We start from the raw sequence: 18,741 nt of genomic DNA on the forward strand, positions 1-18,741 counted from the left end.
AAATATTAAATATAGGCATCACAGCCATCGTTTGCTGAAAAAAGGGGTTAATCAAAGGGGTTGAACATAAATATCTTTACTATAATTAAAGTGTTACTTTTTAATACTTTGTAGATAATCATTTGCAGGCAATGTTCACCTGAAGTCTGGAAGCCATGGATGTCACCAAACACTGAGTTTCATCCTTTTTTTACGCTTTTGCTAGGCTTTAACTACAGCTGACTTCAGTTGTTGCTGCTTTGTGGGCCTTTCTGCCTTATGTTTTGTCATAAGTATATAAAATGCATGTACGATGGGGTTGAGATCTGGTGAATGACTCGATCATTACAGAATATTCCAATTCTTTGCCTTAAAAACTCCTGGGTTGCTTTCACAGTATGTTTTGGGTCTCTGTCCATCTGTACTGTTCAGCACCGTCCAATCAACCTTGCTACATTTGGTTGAATCTGAGTAGATCGTATAGCCCTGTAAACTTCAGAATTCACATGGCTGGTTCTGTCTTCAGTCACATCATCAATAAACACTAGTGATCCAGAGCCATTGGAAGCCATGCATGCTCATGTCATCACACTGCCTCCAGCATATTTTACAGAGAAAAATATCAGGGACCTGTACCCTGCTGTAAGAAAAAGCAATAGTGCACATGAAAAAATATAGGGTAGTTAGTTATCAGTATTTTTGATCAAAAAAGCATAAAGCCATCCCACTGCGACAAGGTGTACCCAAATCAGGAGGTTATCTACCACTCTCTAATGTTAAAACCTTACCATGTGTCAAAACAGACCTCAATGTAATGGGTGAATGAAAAAGTAGTCTGTCCTTGCAGTCAATCGCTACTACTGATAGCACCTCTTCTTACTAAGAAGTGGATACAATCATAAAAAATAATTCTAAAGGGAAACAACTAGCCAACAAGAAACAATATATATTTAAAATTATATATACACACACATATCTATATATGTGAGGTTGTTGGTTGAATTAATCACCTAGGCAGGTTAATGATGTAACACAGTCTTACAGCAACCATAATCCTTATGCTTCTCCAGACATCGGACACCACGACCGTAGCACCTATATCCAGCTCCAGCCAGCAACAATAGTCCTTAGGATAGTTCCTCAGATCCAGACAACTGATACCACAATCGTAGCACATCTATCTATCTCCAATCTCTACAGTCCATCTATGAGCACTAGGACCTGGCTGCAACAACAGATTCTTGCCCCTCAATGTCACAGCACTGACTCAATGACCAAACGTGGCATATTGTTCTGCTGCTCCTCAGATCAGCCCCCTACATGGGCAGACATCCCCATTAACATTTTCTACAATTAGACGAAAGTATGCAGAAGGTTCCAGAAGCCCAGTCTAAAAAGTTGTGTATTGGGGAAGCCCCCTGCAGAGATGAACAAAGACACACAACCCCCCAACCAGATGCAGGACAATGAATCCTACTGTAGACCTGATTATAGTCCATGGAGACAGGCTGAAGTTGACACTCTGTTACAGGGAGAAAAATGACTTAATGGAGGTCCCAGAGATTTTCATTCAACTCATGCTAGAGCATCTTAAACTGAGAGGGAGCAAATCTCTAATCAAACACAACAAGCAGATTGATGTAATTAGCGCTGGAAAAAGTCCACCCTACATCCATTGGTCTAATAGTGGCCAGCTCCTCACATATATAATGTGTGTGTAATACATACAGTACAGACCAAAAGTTTGGACACACCTTCTCATCTCTATAACAACTGTTAAGAGCAGACTTTGTGCAGCGGGCCTTCATCGTAAAATAGCTGCTAGGAAACCACTGTTAAGGACAGGCAACAAGCAGAAGAGACTTGTTTGGGCTAAAGAACACAAGGAATGTACATAAAGGCCATGTCTCACTAAGCAACATCGCTGATGAGTCACGCTTTTTGTGACGCAACAGCGATCTTTCTAGCGACGTTGCTGTGTGTGACATCCAGCAACAACCTGGCCCCTGCTGTGCAGTTGCTAATTGTTGCTGAATGGCCTGGACCATTTTTTGGTTGTTGGTGTCCCGCTGGGCAACATGTCTGACACCATATCAACAACGAGCAACTTAGTTGGTAACTCAGAATTCAGTGACGCAGGCGTGGTTTAGCCTTTTCTTTACAACGCCCTCTTCAACTCCGATTGGTGGTCACAACTACAGCTTTAGGCAACAAGGTCTCACTTCCGTCCTTTGTTCACGAGCACATACTGCTTACAAGCACACAAATACCTTGCAAGCAGAGAAGCATGACTGCACTGTCAAATAGGGATTTAATAGCAGACATTGAGAGGTGTCCTATAAATAGAGTAAAAATGGAAACGCAATTGAGACCCCTAAATGATGCCCAGTCGAGAAACGTGGAAGAACAATAGATGAATCGATATGGAGTCACAGCCCGGAGGACTCTACTGCGATCTGCAATCCAGAACCTTTGGATGGAAGCAAGGCAAGGCCGCCTAGTCACAACGCACTTATGTCCACCAATAGGAGTAGGGGGGGTGCGGAAAAGGCAACGTAGATGCACGCCTATATGTTGCTAATCGTTCAATGTGACAAGGTCTCAGTGACCAACGATGTTGTTGTACAAGTTGTCATGGATCGCCGAATCGTTGGTGCGTCGTTGTTATGGTCCGACTGTGTGACATCTCACCAGCGATCTAGCGACTTACCAGTGATCCCTATCAGGTTGTATCATTGTCAGGATCGCTGGTACGTTATTTAGTGTGACGGTACCTTTAGACCTGTGGAAATCTGTGCTTTGGTCTGATGAGTCTAAATTTGAGATCTTTGGATCCAGCCACCGTGTCTTTGTAGAAAAGGTGAACGGATGGACTCTACATGGCTGGTTCCCACCGCGAAGCATGGAGAAGGAGGTGTGATGGTGTGGGGGTGCTTTGCTGGTGACACTGTTGGGGATTTATTCAAAATTGAAGGCATACAGAACCAGCATGCCTACCACAGCATCTTGCAGCGGCATGCTATTCCATCCGGTTTGCATTTAGTTGGACCATCATTTATTTTTCAACAGGACAATGACCCCAAACACACCTCCAGGCTATGTAATGGCTATTTGACTAGGAAGGAGAGTGATGGGGTGCAAAGCCAGATGACCTGGTCTCCACAGTCACCAGAGCTGAACCCAATCGAGATGGTTTGGGGTTAGCTGGACCGCAGAGTGAAGGCAAAAGGGCCAACAAGTGCTAAGCATCTCTGGGAACTCCTTCAAACCATTTCCGGTGACTACCTCTTAAAGCTCATCAAGAGAATGCCAAGAGTGTGCAAAGCCGTAATCAAAGCAAAAGGTGGCTACTTTGAAGAACCTAGAATAGAAGACGTATTTTCGGTTGTTTCACACTTTAAGTATTTCATTCCATATGGTTTAATTCATAGTTTTGATGCTTTCAATGTGAATCTACAATTTTCAGAGTCCTGAAAATAAAGAAAACGCTTTGAATGAGAAGGTGTGTCCAAACTTTCTGTGTCTGTACTGTATGTGGCCTTTTTATTTCAGGGGTACCTCAATCAAGGCTGGAAGATGTTGTCATGGAGGTGGAAACCACTCGGATCCGGTGGTTGCTGTGGCTCGAGGGTCTCTGGACCCGGGGGCTTGCGGCCACTCAAGTGGAAAGGGGATTATTTACAGGGGATAAAAGTTTGACGCCGCCCGTGGTTTGCGGTAAAGGGGAATACCGCCGCTGCAGATGAGAGTACCCCGGGGAGATGGAGTGGGGCAGCCAGATGACGTTCCCTACACGTGTAGGGGAGGCCCCGGGACTCTGGATGGTGGTATGCTGGTTGGAAGCAGGGGAGGACCATGTACTCACTCAGGCAGTGTTGGTGATGATGTGACCGCAAAGCAGACTCTGACAACAAGCTAAACCAAGTCTCTGGGTGCCGCTGCCCTCTTGGGGGAGCCTGTCCGGGTATCTGTCCCCTATAGTACTGCCGAGTGGTCCAGAGCCTGCCTCCATGCACAAATTAGAAGTGTTCTGGTGGCCCGTTGGCGTAAAGCTGTCCGGGCCCTGCTCCCTACTTGTTGGTAGTGGAGATGTGCTCTTAAGGGCTCACGCTTGCGATGTCTGTGGGTTGGAAATCCCTATCCCCCTCGTTGCGCTAGTGCCCCTGATCTCTGAGCTTCTTGGGGACAGTCCATGAAGTCACTATCCTCCGCAGGTTAATTGCCGGGTTGCCTGAAGCTATTCCCCGACCTAGGGTCCAGTACCCAGCTGTGTTTTTGGTCCCAGACCGGTGATTAGACTCGAGCTGCTGACTGTCCTCCAAGACCAGGTCTAGGCACCCAGCCTCAATCCCCTGCGACGGGGTCTCAGACTCCTTTGGGCCCAGACCACCGTCTGCGACCCAACCTCTAACTCCCAGGGAGCCACACACTCCTCCTAGCTCCTCACTACTCGAGAGCTACCACTGTTTTGTCATACTTCCCTCCCACCAGTCTGCCTGACCCATAGGTGGGCGGCCCTATTCCAGCTCAGCAGCCCACTCGTGTGTCTGACAGGGTGTGGTGTGAGGTGTGGTTGGGATTTGGATGCTGATGGAGGCAGTACTATACGCTGGGAACCCAGAACCATGGGGGGTCGAGTCCTGCACAGAGAGATAAAGAGGGTGCAGTGTCTAGGGGCATCACAGAGGTCTGACAAGATGGAGAAGAAACTCCAATTAATTGAGACATTAGCGATAAGTTACTGGGTGAAAATATTTATTCTGTATAACTTGCAGAGAGATGGTGGTTGTAATACTCTTGTTTGTAAAAGAAACTCCCTTAATATGTACAGCATCCTCACTTCGTATGTAGCATGCCATCCTTTAATGCATAGCATCCTTTCTTCTTGTGTATAGCCCTATCCACCTAGTATATGGTGTAGTGTACTTTTTTGTGCTGTTACTTCTTACATGGCATCCTCTCTTGTTATATATAGCGCAGTCCCTTGGTATACTGCAGGCATCCTCAACCTGTGGTACGCGGGCCCATGATGTGTCGCTCACGGCTGTCTGCCAATTTGTTGCATTAGCACTTTATTTAGCAAACCGCTATGAAGAACAGTTCCCAGATGGTGAATTATATGAGTAGCCCCATACGGAAGACCAGATCTAAAAGCCATATACTAGCCTTGTGGGTTTGAAGATAATTTAAGTATGGTAAGGTGTACATAGGATGATACTACAGAGGAGACGCTTGAAGCTGCATGCGACAGAGTGGTGATAGCGTTTGATGCCAGAATACTGAATGGGGTTATTGCGGGAAACATTTAGATCTTGGCATCCTGCCTTAGTGTGATATCTGTGGACAGCTTTGGCTGTCATTATACTGGTAATGGGGGCTGTGGGTGTCACTACTGTGAGGGGTACAGAAGAAGGATGTGCCTCAAGACCCTTTTTCAGAAATGAATGATTCTTTCAAGGTCAGAAAGGTTGGTGACCGATGGTATACAGTACAGTGTCCTACAGTGTTTAGCATCAATAAGTATACCCCCTTTGAAAAGAAAGATTTCAAGCAATACCTCACTGAATATAAGAGGGAATTTCAACATTTTGACAAGACTGAGTTTCATAGAACATGTTTTAACCCATAATATTAAAGGTTAATTATATCATTTTAATTAAATAATCTTCAGTTTTACTCATTATAGATTTTGTAGAAATAAATACAGCCCAGATCAAAAAATAATACATCTAGCATTTTGTATGACCTCCATAATTTTTAAGGACAACACAAAGTCTTCTAGGCATAGAATGAACAAGTTGGTGACATATTACAACATCTGTCTTTTTCCATTCTTCTAGAACAGGGGTGGGGAACCTTTTTTCTGTCGGGGGCCATTTGGAAATTTCTACCAACCTTCGGGGGCCGCACAAAATTATCAATGTTTAAATGACCCTGCTATATTGGGTGAAGCAATTCATTAACTGGGGGCACAGACACCACACGCGGGGCTGGGGGCACAGACACCACTGGAGGGGCTGGAGGCACAGACATCACTGGGGGGAGGCCACAGACATCACTGGGGGGAGGCCACAGACATCACTGGGGGGAGGCCACAGACATCACTGTGGGGGAGGCCACAGACATCACTGTGGGGGAGGCCACAGACATCACTGTGGGGGAGGCCACAGACATCACTGTGGGGGAGGCCACAGACATCACTGTGGGGGAGGCCACAGACATCACTGTGGGGGAGCCACAGACATCACTGTGGGGGAGCCACAGACATCACTGGGGGGAGCCACAGACATCACTGGGGGGAGCCACAGACATCACTGGGGGGGAGCCACAGACATCACTGGGGGGGGAGCCACAGACATCACTGGGGGGGGAGCCACAGACATCACTGGGGGGGGAGCCACAGACATCACTGGGGGGGGAGCCACAGACATCACTGGGGGGGGAGCCACAGACATCACTGGGGGGGAGCCACAGACATCACTGGGGGGGGCTGCACACACGACTGGGGGGGGCTGCACACAGGACTGGGGGGGGTGCACACAGGACTGGGGGGGGTGCACACAGGACTGGGGGGGGTGCACACAGGACTGGGGGGGGTGCACACAGGACTGGGGGGGGGTGCACACAGGACTGGGGGGGGTGCACACAGGACTGGGGGGGGTGCACACAGGACTGGGGGGGGGTGCACACAGGACTGGGGGGGGTGCACACAGGACTGGGGGGGGGTGCACACAGGACTGGGGGGGGTGTGCACACAGGACTGGGGGGGGGTGTGCACACAGGACTGGGGGGGGTGTGCACACAGGACTGGGGGGGGTGTGCACACAGGACTGGGGGGGTGCACACAGGACTGGGGGGGTGCACACAGGACATTGGGGGGCTGCACACCGGACTGGGGAGGGGGCTGCACACAGGACTGGGGGGGGCTGCACACAGGACTGGGGGGGGGGCTGCACACAGGACTGGGGGGGGGGCTGCACACAGGACTGGGGGGGGGGCTGCACACAGGACTGGGGGGGGGGCTGCACACAGGACTGGGGGCGGGGGGCTGCACACAGGACTGGGGGGGGCCTGCACACAGGACTGGGGGGGGCTGCACACAGGACTGGGGGGGCTGCACACAGGACTGGGGGGGGCTGCACACAGGACTGGGGGGGCTGCACACAGGACTGGGGGGGCTGCACACAGCACTGGGGGGGGCTGCACACAGGACTGGGGGGGTGCACACAGGACTGGGGGGGGGTGCACACAGGACTGAGGGGGTGCACACAGGACTGGGTGATGGGCTGCACATAGGATTGTGTGGGGGTGCACACAGGACATTGGGGGGCTGCACACAGGACTGGGGGGGTGCACACAGGACTGGGGGGGTGCACACAGGACTGGTGATGGGGTGCACACAGGACTGGGTGATGGGGTGCACACAGGACTGGGTGATGGGCTGCACATAGGATTGTGTGGGGATGCACAAAGGACATTGGGGGGCTGCACACAGGACTGGGGGAGGGGTGCACACAGGATTGGGGGGGTGCACACAGGACTACTGGGTGATGGGCTGCACACAGGACATTGGGGGGCTGCACACAGGACTGGGGGAGGGGTGCACACAGGACATTGGGGGCCACACTGCGCTGAGAGTTTCATGCAACTCTGGGGGAGAGGGTTTACAGAACTGGTGTGGGGAGGCACAAAGCATTGGGCAGGGCACATAGCAGCAGAAGGTCGGCGCTGGACTCACAGCAGCATTGCACTCACATCACCGGAGTGCAGGAGCCGGACACACTGCATCAGAAGGAGAAGGCAGGCACTGATCTCCGGAGGGCAGGGGGCGGACACACAAGGCAGGAAGCTGTGAGGCTGCTGTGGACCCGCCCACAATTGGCACTGGCCACGGGAGAACACATTGCAGCACAAACAGCAATGTGTGGATTTAAAGGGCCGGCGGCAGCAAACTGCGGTGACAGCACGAGCACTGCCTCCCCGGGGAATCTGCCCGGGGGCCACATAAAAGGTCATGGCGGGCCGCATGCGGCCCGCGGGCCGGAGGTTCCCCACCCCTGTTCTAGAACGACCTCTTTTAGAGCCTGGATGCTGGATGGATGATGATGCTCATCTTGTCTCTACAGAATTCCCTATAGGTGTTTCGGTTTGGTTTAGAGCAAGAGATCTACTTGGCCACTGAATTACACTTTCATGCTGTTGTTGTTCAGAAATGCAACAAATCTGTGTTTTGGATTATTGTGATGTACTGTACTGTACATATATAGACAATCTACAGTACCTTCTCTCTTCCGGTATTACTAAAACGGGTCGAGATCGTTCCTCCTCAGACACTTCCAAAGAAATTTCTAAAGAGCAAAAAAAATATTTTAATCATATTTCCAAAATTGGCGGATTAGACAAACATGCAAAAAAATGGAAACAGTGGGCAAAAAATAGGAATACAAACTAGCTCCTATTGATCTGGTGACAGGTTTTCTCTAAAGCTAAACCATACAAATCTATCATGTAGTCCCAAATATTCACAATGGGTCATAGGCAGGTAATGGAATAGCCAACCTGAGGACAACATGATGCTCCCGACAGATTCTGTGGCTCCACGTACTTCCTGTGAGGCGAAATACATAAAAGCAATATTCTTTAGTGTTTTACATTTTTCTTTTAATATTTTTTTTTTCGCATTTTCACTATAGATTAAAAAAAATTGGCACAATCAATGCACATGCTGCAGAACTGCCCTTTTCATATACGTGATCTTCTGTCCATAGTCATTTCTGCAATAAAACTGCTACATGTGAACATTCCCAATTTCTCCATTTCGTAATGGCGTTTGACAATATGTTTTCATCTATGCAGGTTTCTCTCTCACCTCTAGTTCACTGATGAGTTCTTCTCTTTCCGGGATATACTGTAAGGGCTCTAAAAATGCACATCTAGACCATAGTTCTCTAAGCTCTGGGGCCATGAAATGCTCTAACAGGGGGAAAATATAATGAAAAACACTTAAGAGTAGTAAAACAGATGACTGTATTATATTAAGGTCAAATAGGGCAATTGCCCAAGGGGCTTCAAGCATCTTAGGACCTTCACTTGTCAACTCTCTCTCTAGATAATCCTAGTAGAGAGCTGTTAGTGAAAAGTTTCAAAAGGTATGTTCACACTTAGAAAAGGCATGTTCACACATAGGAAAGACATGTTCACACATAGGAAAGGCATGTTCACACTTAGGATTTGTGTCAATATATCTCCCAAACTTTTTCCAAAAAGAAAATCTGAAAAAACAAAGGCTTGAAAATATCACATCCGACCATGATATTAGTGTACCATCAGCAATGCCTAAACATTTTGATTTACATACATTTTTAGAGGGGATGATGTTCCTACCTGGCTAACTAGAAGTGCATTGGCTAAAAAGCATATTTATTGCTATAGGAATACTATACACCTCTCACATCATACCATTGTTGAACAAAGAATCAAACATGTCAATATCTAGGACCTATGGACGTTATGGAAAATTGACTTTGTGTCATGTATATTAGACTGCTGTTAGGGGGGTTTACACGTTGCGACATCGCTACTGATATATCGTCGGGGTCACATCGTTAGTGACGCACATCTGGCGCTGGTAGCGACATCGCAAAAGCCTAGGTGCGACGATGAACAGTCGCAAAAGTAGCAAATTGCTGATTTGTGTCACGTCGTTCATTTCCATAATGTCGTTACTGCTGCAGATACGATGTTGTTTGTCGGTCCTGCAGCACCACACATCGCTGTGTATGAAGCCGCAGGAACGACAAACATCTGCTTACCTGCGTCTACCAGCAATGCGGAAGGGAGAAGGTGGGAGGGATGTTATGTCCCGCTCATCCCCGCCCCTCCGCTGCTATTGGCCGGCCGTTTGGTGACGTCGCTGTGATGCCAAATGCACCGCCTCCTTGAAGGAGGGATTGTTCGGCAGTCACAGCAACGTCACCGAGCAGGTATGTGCGTGTGAAGCTGCCGTAGAGATAATGTTCGCTACGGCAGCAATCGCCACATATCGCATGTACGATGGGGGCGGGTGCTATCGCGCTGGACATTGCTAGCGATGTCGCAGCGTCTAAAGCCCGCCTTAGATCCTATTAATTCAAGGGTTCTTCTCAGAATCACATTATTTTCGACAAAGCACCTTAAATTCATACTTTTTGGTAATATATACGCTAAGTCCAACATAAAGTTTCTTTCTTGTACCTTTGTGTATTTTTTCATCTCTATCAGTGTATCCAGTTTCACAGAACTGATTGGGCAAGTCCCATTCTTATCTGCTAAAACTACACTTTCCAGCAGCACATGCATCAGTGCTATGGACTCCTCACCCCTCTGTGCTCCACACTAGCCCCACATCTCTAGAGTTGCCCTCAAGCTAATTTAAGTGTAGAATTCACTTTATGCCTCTCTGCACTGACTGCTCTTATAAAGTACCCTCCATTTATCGTCTGTCAATAGTATCAGTATAGCTGTGGGTGTGCTTACATGCTAAAGGAGTCGACTAGCCAGGGGAACTAACGCCCAGGGGACTAGCCCCCTCGCTCATTGGCATATGAGAAAAAATCTTTAGAAATACTCTTTCTAAAGATGTCTTTTATCTATGCTATACAGGGACGGTTAGGCAGGGATTAGCAATATACATACAGAACTACTCGTGGTTCTGGGTGCATATTGGACCTGACAGGTTCCCTTTAATCTTGTAGACTGGGACCATGTCATGGTAACTGGGGATACCGAACATAAATGGGGCAAATTTAAGGATAGATTTTTAGAATCCTGTTGAAAACGTGAACCCTCTGGTAATAAAATGTCCAGGAATAAAACGAAACCACTATGGATAAATAAGACAGCACAAAGTATAATAGGACAAAAACAACGGTATTCAAAATCTTGAAGGCCGAGAAAACAGAAATAGCATTTCAGGAGTATAAAGATATCAATAGGAAATGTAAAAAAGAAATTAAGTGAGGAATATTAGCTACTGAAACACAAATCACCATTAACATTAACGACAATTGATACTCATATAAACAGCGTCGTTAGTGGACATTATTCCCTCAAATGGCGAATGGTAATAAGTGAAAAGTGCCGCCCTCCAGCTGAAAATCCCCATTGTGACAGCTGTATATGGCAGCTGACACCCGGAGGCATTAGTCCCAATCGGTTTTGGAACAAATCGGGTGCCGATTAACACCTTGAATACTGCTGTCAATCGTGACAGCTGATTCTAAGTGGTTGAAAGGAGGTTAAAAAAATCCCCTTTGGCAGAATCAGCCCAAGAATTGGGTACCGATCATTGCCATGGTACCCTGGGTTCATCCGATAACTGCTATGCTATAGCTTGCTATGAGAAGTCTTACAGGCACAGTCAGTGAATCATTGACAGGTCTCGTGCTGCTGTACACAGGTACTGGAGTACATGAGATGAGTGATCATAGTAAAAAATATTCATGTCCCACAGTGGGAGTAAATGAATAAATGTAAAAATTAAATATGTAAAAAACGCAAAAAAGCTCACAGAAATCAATTTTTGCCACTAAAAACGCTGAAATTGCGTTAAAACAAACAAAAAAAGTACACACAATTAGTATCACCGTGTCCAGAACAACCCAATCTTTAAGATTGTCACACTATTACTTCTGTACGATGATCAACGAGAAAAAAATAATTAAGAACGTGGAAAAAATGTCGCTTTTTCATCATACTGACACAAAAGATTGAATAAAAAGCAATGAAAAAGTCATACATAAAAAAATGGTAGAAATGAAAATACCAAACCATCCTGCAAAAAACAAGCCCCAAGAACATGAAAAACGCAGCAGCAAAAATGCGTATTTTCGGTGTATTTTTGGTACATATTTTTCCCACTGATGTATGCATACTGAATATTTGGTTGCAGAAATTTCGGTACCAAATCTGAATCTCTTTTCAGAAAAAAGTGTGTTTTGGACGCATTTTATGCATGCGTTTTTTTCCTTGTGTTTCCTATACATTCTGGGGTGGAAAAACACTGAAACAATTGACATGCTGCAGATTTATTCCTGCACTAAATATGCATGGGCAAAAAAGCAACATGTACGGAAAAGTTCAGGATTCTCATTGACTGCTGGCATAAGAATTTGCATGCAGTTTTGTGACATCAAAAAAAATGCAATAAAAATGCATGGTGTGTACATACCCTATTAGTATGAGTGAAATCTGCAGTAAAAACGCTGAAAGAATTGACATGCTGCAGATATAAATCTGCACCAAATTTCCAAGGAGAAAATAAGCAGATCTGCAATGTGTGCATAGGCCCTAATATGGCTTTTATTTGGAAAAAAAGTTAGTTTTTAGAATACGGCAATGCAAAAACAAAAAAATGTTTGTAAAATGTAACAAAGCATAGAAGAAGCGATATAAATATGGTATTGCGGTAACCATACTGACCCGAAGAATAAATAGGTCTTATCATTTTTACTGCATGGTGAACCACGCAAAAAGAATATAGGAATACCATAAGTGAATTGCTGGTTTTTGTTCATTCTGTGTCTGAAAACCTGAATAACAAGCGACCAAAAAATATTGTATATCTCAAAATGATGCCAAAAAAATCTCCAACTTGTCCTGCAAAAAAGTAAGTTCTCACAAAGCCCTATTCGACAAAAAAAAAAAAAAAGTTACAGCTTTCTGAATATGGCAATGGAAAAACTATTTATGAAAAAAAAAACAAAAAACAAACATTTTTAACTATGTGATAGAATCAGAACATAAAAAAAACATCGATCTGGTATCACTGTAACCAACCACACAATAAATCTGTCTTATCACTAATATCGCACGATAACCCTCACAAAAATAAAAATAAGAACTATTCCTGTGCTGCTGTCTATTTGTTCTTTCTACCTCCCAAAAATTGGAATAAGGCTCTACTGACATTTTATCCTGCGCTGTCCACTGAGCACTTACATTGAGATTTCCATGTAAATATCCAAAACTGTGATTTAGACAAAAACTCCGACAGAATCACTCACTATAATAATGCAGATGGAGACACTTTGGACTCCATCTGGTCTGTATTCTGTTGATGTCCCATAATTTTAGGCATCTTTATGGTGCTAAAACAGTATTTTAGTGGGAAAATTTTTTTTTTTTTTGTTTTCACATCTAAATGAGTTTTGTAAATCACCTGTAGGTGAAACATTTTCAGTACACTACTAGATGAACTCATTGAGCAGTCTAGTTTCCAAAATGGGGTCACTTTTGGGAAGATTCTACTGTTTGGGCACGAAAGGGGCTCTGCAAAAGCGACATGGCTTCTGCAGTCTATTCCAGACAAATTTACATTTAAAAAAAAAAAAAAATTTGGGAGGAGTTTCAAATATATAGGCCACTCAAATTCCATTTGAATCTGAATAAGTCCCTAAAGAAACAGGTTTTGTAAATTTCTTGAACAAAATAGAAATTGCTGTTAAACTTTTTAACTTTTCTAACAAAATAAAATTATGTATTAAAGATTATGCAGATGTAAAGTACAGCTATAGGAAATTTTATTTATTAATTATGTTGTGTGATATAACGCTTTGGTTTAAGGGCATAAAAATTAAACGTTTGAAAATTGCTAAGTTTTCACCAAAATTCGATATCACAAATAAATGCAAAAAATATCAACATAAATTTACCACTAACATAAGGTACAAAGTGTCACAAAGAAAATAATCTCAGAAATAATGGGATTCATTGAAGTGTTCCAGAGTTATTACCACATAAAGTAACACTTGTCAGATTTCCAAAATTTGGCGTGGTCATTAAGGTCAAAATTGGCTCAGTCACTTATGCCAACATGACAAAAAGAAAACAAAGGTTGGTATCCGCCCCCTAAAAGATAATCACAGGATAATTATAGAGGACAAAGATAAGGCTGAGATATTAAACAGGAACTTTTCATCTGTGTTCACCAGTGAACACTGTTCCACAGATCATTCAACAAGGCAAAAATCAAAGTTCGCTACTTGATATAGCTATTTAAACACAAGAAGAATTACACCACCTTATATAACTAATTTAACACAAGTATGGCTGCTTCTGAGCAAATTAAACATTTACAAATCCCCCGGGCCAGATAGCATTCATCCATGAATATTGAGGGAATGGAGCTCAGTAATTGACAGACCGCTGTATCTCATCTTCGTAGACTTTCTTGTAACAGGGTTGGTACTTCAGGATTGGAGAAAGGCTGACGTGGTGCCAATATTTAAGAAAGGGAAGAGGGTGGATCTAGGTAGCTACTGTCCGGTAAGTCTGACATCAGTGGTGTGCAAGGTTTTTGAGGGCATTTTAAGAGATTACATTCAACGATATATTACAAAGAATAATATAACTGATAACCAGCATGGATTCATGAACGATAAGTAATGTCTAACCAACATGTTGTATTTCTGTGGGGAGGCGAGTGCAAATTTGGAGATTGGTAATGCAGCTGATTTGATATATCTGGATTTGCAAAGGCATTTGATACTGTGCCTTATAACAGTCTTGTAATGAAGCTCCAGAAGCAGGGACTAGGGTAAACTATAAGCAGATGGGTAAGGAATTGGCTAAAAGATAGGAAACAAAGAATAGTCATAAATGGTACATTCTCCAACTAGGCTAAAGTCAGCAGTGGGGTGCCGCAGGGATCTGTGTTGGGACCAATCCTTTTTAATCTCTTTATTAATGACCTTGTGGATGGGATTGATAGTAAAGTGTCAGTCTTTGCCGATGACACCAAACTATGTAGGGTATTAAAAACGGACCTTGATAGTACAATATCACAAAACGATCTGGATAAGATGTTGGAATGGGCAGACACTTGGCAAATGAGATTTAATGTTGATAAATGTAAAGTAATGCACCTAGGACGGAGTAATCCTATAGCTGCGTATACATTAAATGGAAGTAAACTCGGGACTACAGAACAGGAGAAGGACTTGGGTATTCTCATTACAAATAAGCTGAGCAGCAGCACTCAATGCCAAGCAGCAGCTGCTAAAGCAAACAAGATTTTAGGGTGTATAAAAAGAGAGATTAGATCCTGTGATTCCAATGTACTGTTACCTCTGTAAATCACTTGTAAGGCCACATCTGGAAAATGGGATTCAGTTTTGGGCTCCACATTTTAAAAAAGACATTCAGAAGTTAGTCAGTGCAAAGGCGGGCAACTAGACTATTACAAGGAATGGAAGGCCTCACATATGATGAGAGGTTGAAAAAAGTTAGATTTGTTTAGCTCAGAAAAAAGACGTCTCAGAGGAGATCTCATATGTATAAATACATGTGTGGTGCATATAAAGGACTGGCACATGACTTATTTCTTCCAAAGACAATACTAAGGACCAGGGAGCATACACAGCAAATGGAAGAAAAGTGATTCCGGCAGCTAAATAGGAAAGGGTTCTTTACAGTCAGAGTAATCAGACTGTGGAATACCCTACCACAAGAGGTAGTAATGGCAGATACTATAACAGCTTTTATAAAAAGGTCTGAATGTTTTCATCAGTACATACAACATTGTCGGTTATAAATGATTTAGTGGCAAAATGTATAGGTGATGGAAAAAGGTTGAACTTTATGAACCTAGGTCTTTTTTTCAACCTATCTAACTATGGATTACATTGGCACAAATGAGTATAAATGTGTATAATTAGTATAAGAGCACATTTGATTTTGAGATTGCATATTCTAGCATTTATCTAACGTGTATGGCCTGCTAAAAGTAACCAAGTTTAAAATGGCACAATAACAGTAACCTCAACTGCTTTCAATCCTTGCAACACAGGACATTGCAAAAAAAAATTATAACTATGAAGAAAAAATGATCTCACTCACGGTAGGTTGGAGAATCAAGCAAAGAGGCTGCGGTTCGAGATTTCAGGTCAGGAATTTTTATAGGGACCTGAATAAATGAAGTTCAGTTAATAACATTTGAATACAAGTAAATACTGAAAAACTGAATCCAGCACTACGATAATGCAAACATCACAAAATACATGTAGACATCTCCAAATAAGACCGGGTTCACATCATGTTTTGCCACACGTAAGGGGCTTTTGTCTGAAGCCCTGAAAAACGGGATTCAGGCATATCCGCCGACGGCCCATTGGATTTTATGAAGCAGATGGATACCCTTTGTGCTTTGTCTGACCTCAGTGCCTACCTTTTTGAGGCGGCACAAGAACACAGTCAACCACGTTTTTGTGCCCACATCAAAAAAGGTGCACACTGCTGAAAACGAGGTTAAACAAAACATAAAGTGACTCCATCTGCTTCATTATAGTCAATAGCCATCAGTGGATAAGCCCAAATCTCATTAAGGCTTAAAAGAGAAGCACTGATGGAGCCACTGACACAAAACATGGTGTGAACATGGCCTAATGGCCCATCTGTGTGCAATGTTAGGACAGGCAGATAGTGTTATCTGCCCAGTAAAGAGCAAGAACATTAGGCAATTGTGATCAAGAGCCTGGTGATTCCTATTTACTTTTAACCCCTATTTTTGTGGTGTGTGTATAAGAATTTTCCATTCATAAATGTCCCTTTAGTGATGAAGTTTCGAGTAACTCACTTTAGTCACCATTTCTAAATCATTGTGCTAAGTAAATTAAAATGAGTAGCTTTGTAATGAAACCTGAAATGAATCTCATGCATGTGTACCTCCCCAGCAGCGGTCGAACTGCTCGGATCCGGGTGTCACTGCTCTGACTTGTCACCTCCCACCTCCCTGCCTGACCCTTAGGTGGGGTGGGAGGCCCCATTCCAGCTTAGCAGGCCACTGGTGTGCCTGACAGGGTGTGATGCGAAGTGTGATTGGGATTTTGGATGCTGATGGAGGCAGTACTGCAAGATGGGGACCCAGAACCAAGAGGGGTTGAATCCTGCACTAGAGATAAAGAGCGTGCAGCACCCTGTGATGACCCGACTAGGCCAGGGGCGTCACACATGCAATGATTTAATTCCCATAAATTATACAGTTTACAATTTATTAATTATTTTGATCTCTTGTATAGTCCCTGACGATTGATAATTGTAAAACATTTTACACTTTATGAAGTTTCTGAACTCTTGTCAAGGAAACATACATACCACTGGCTGTGTATTTATAAAAGGATCGCTGGTTTGCTCCTGCATGACCTTACGGTCAATCTGTGTATTCTTGTCAATTATAAGGCTGGTTTTCCGCACAAGACGTCTGACTGGTGGTAGATGTTCAGCTTCTAGGGGCACCTCTGGCAGCATCAACTGTTAAGAGCAAGTTGTGATGAGAACCTTTTATTTGTAGATATGCAGTAAAGCATAAAGTGGTACTCTGGAGAGATAAAATTTCTTCAACTGTCCCTGCCCTTGTAACTTATAAAGATGAGATGCACAGTTCTGTTCCTGTACCTGTAATTCAGTGATGCTGGAGCTGCTCTTTCCTGTTCCCCCTCCCTTCTGGGACATTACATCACACATCAGGGGGTGTGGCATGCACCATGCTGTTAGTATAAGCCAGTCTCCTGATAATGTCTGCTTCTCTGCAGTCTGAGAACAGGTGGCGTGACCTGTGGCATGCTGTTAGTAACAGCCAGCCCCCTGATAATAGCAGCTTCTCCGCAGTCTTAGAACAGGGAGTGTGGCCTTATCATGCTACTATTAATAGCCAGCCCCCTAATAGATGCTTCTCTGCGATTCGAGAACAGGAGTTGTGGCCTGCACCTTGCTGTTACTGGAAGTAACAGCCAGCCCTCTGATAGCTGCTTCCTTGATGTTCGAGAACAGGGAGCGTGGCCAGACCCTCTGCTCTCAGAGAGAATAGAAGCAACTATTATCAGGGGGCTGGTTGTTAGTAACAGTTTAATGAGGTCACCTCAGGTGACAATACCTGCGATCCCAGTTGGAGGATCGTGGGAACCTCCAGCTGTGACCACAAATAACCTAAATGACGTCCCCACTCATCACGTGGCTCATTCAGTCTCTGCCTTAAACTCATGTTCTATGGCTTGCTGTGACTTCAGATGTAGCAGAGCTGGAATCGTCGTGGGATCTTGTGTGGATTACGTCGGACCTGGGTGTTAATAAAGGGGTAAAAGAGGGTGTTATTTTTACTCCAATCTACAGTGACCTGCAGACAGGGTCTGTGATTTGTTGCAGTACAATACACTGTCACACAGGCTGGGGGCGCTGTCTAACTGCAACCAATCACAGACACTGCCGATGGGCAGGGAAAGCAGTGAATGTGTATGAGGCTGAGTGGCCTCGAAAGAAAAGTGAGCAGCTCGGAAGCAGTTACAGCCACACTAGAGACTCAGTAAGTATGAAGCGCTAGCTTTATTTTTCCTTTATTTATTTATTTCCTGAGTTGCCGGCGTCCGGATACTTTTGAAACTGTGCGGATTTTACAGTCCAGGTCCGCCCATTACTATCAGGGACCCAACATATGACATAACTGTATTTCATATGACGGAAAAGTGTTAAAGCCATTAAAGGAGGCTGTCAGTCAGTGCAGGGAACGCAGCACCACCATATTACTAAAACCCAAATGCTGCTCATCTTTTGTGGGGGGGAAATTCTAAGTCACTTATTTTTTGGTTTTGAAGTATTCACTGATGTTTATTGCACCAAATTTATCAAAATGGCGCACGCAGTTCATGAATTTGGCACAAACTCAAAAAGGGGCTTGATTCCTGTCATTAACAATTTTTGCGACTTTTTGAGCATCTTTTTCAAATTGCCACA

The 18,741-nt window shown here is 44.3% G+C and overlaps 1 protein-coding gene across 1 annotated transcript in view; it reads right to left on the reverse strand.

The window, feature by feature from the left end:
• The window catches only part of REC8 (REC8 meiotic recombination protein), a 144,971-nt gene that overhangs the window by 3,640 nt on the left and 122,590 nt on the right, over nucleotides 1-18,741 (reverse strand). The window contains exons 12-16 of the mRNA XM_075340722.1: nucleotides 17,110-17,265; nucleotides 15,856-15,922; nucleotides 8,849-8,952; nucleotides 8,539-8,587; nucleotides 8,261-8,327 (exon numbers count right to left, since the gene is read on the reverse strand). Coding sequence (XP_075196837.1) covers nucleotides 8,261-8,327; nucleotides 8,539-8,587; nucleotides 8,849-8,952; nucleotides 15,856-15,922; nucleotides 17,110-17,265 — 443 coding nt within the window. The remainder of the gene's footprint in view (nucleotides 1-8,260; nucleotides 8,328-8,538; nucleotides 8,588-8,848; nucleotides 8,953-15,855; nucleotides 15,923-17,109; nucleotides 17,266-18,741) is intronic.

Source organism: Anomaloglossus baeobatrachus, chromosome 1 (genome assembly GCF_048569485.1).
Source record: "Anomaloglossus baeobatrachus isolate aAnoBae1 chromosome 1, aAnoBae1.hap1, whole genome shotgun sequence".
Lineage (NCBI taxonomy): Eukaryota > Metazoa > Chordata > Amphibia > Anura > Aromobatidae > Anomaloglossus > Anomaloglossus baeobatrachus.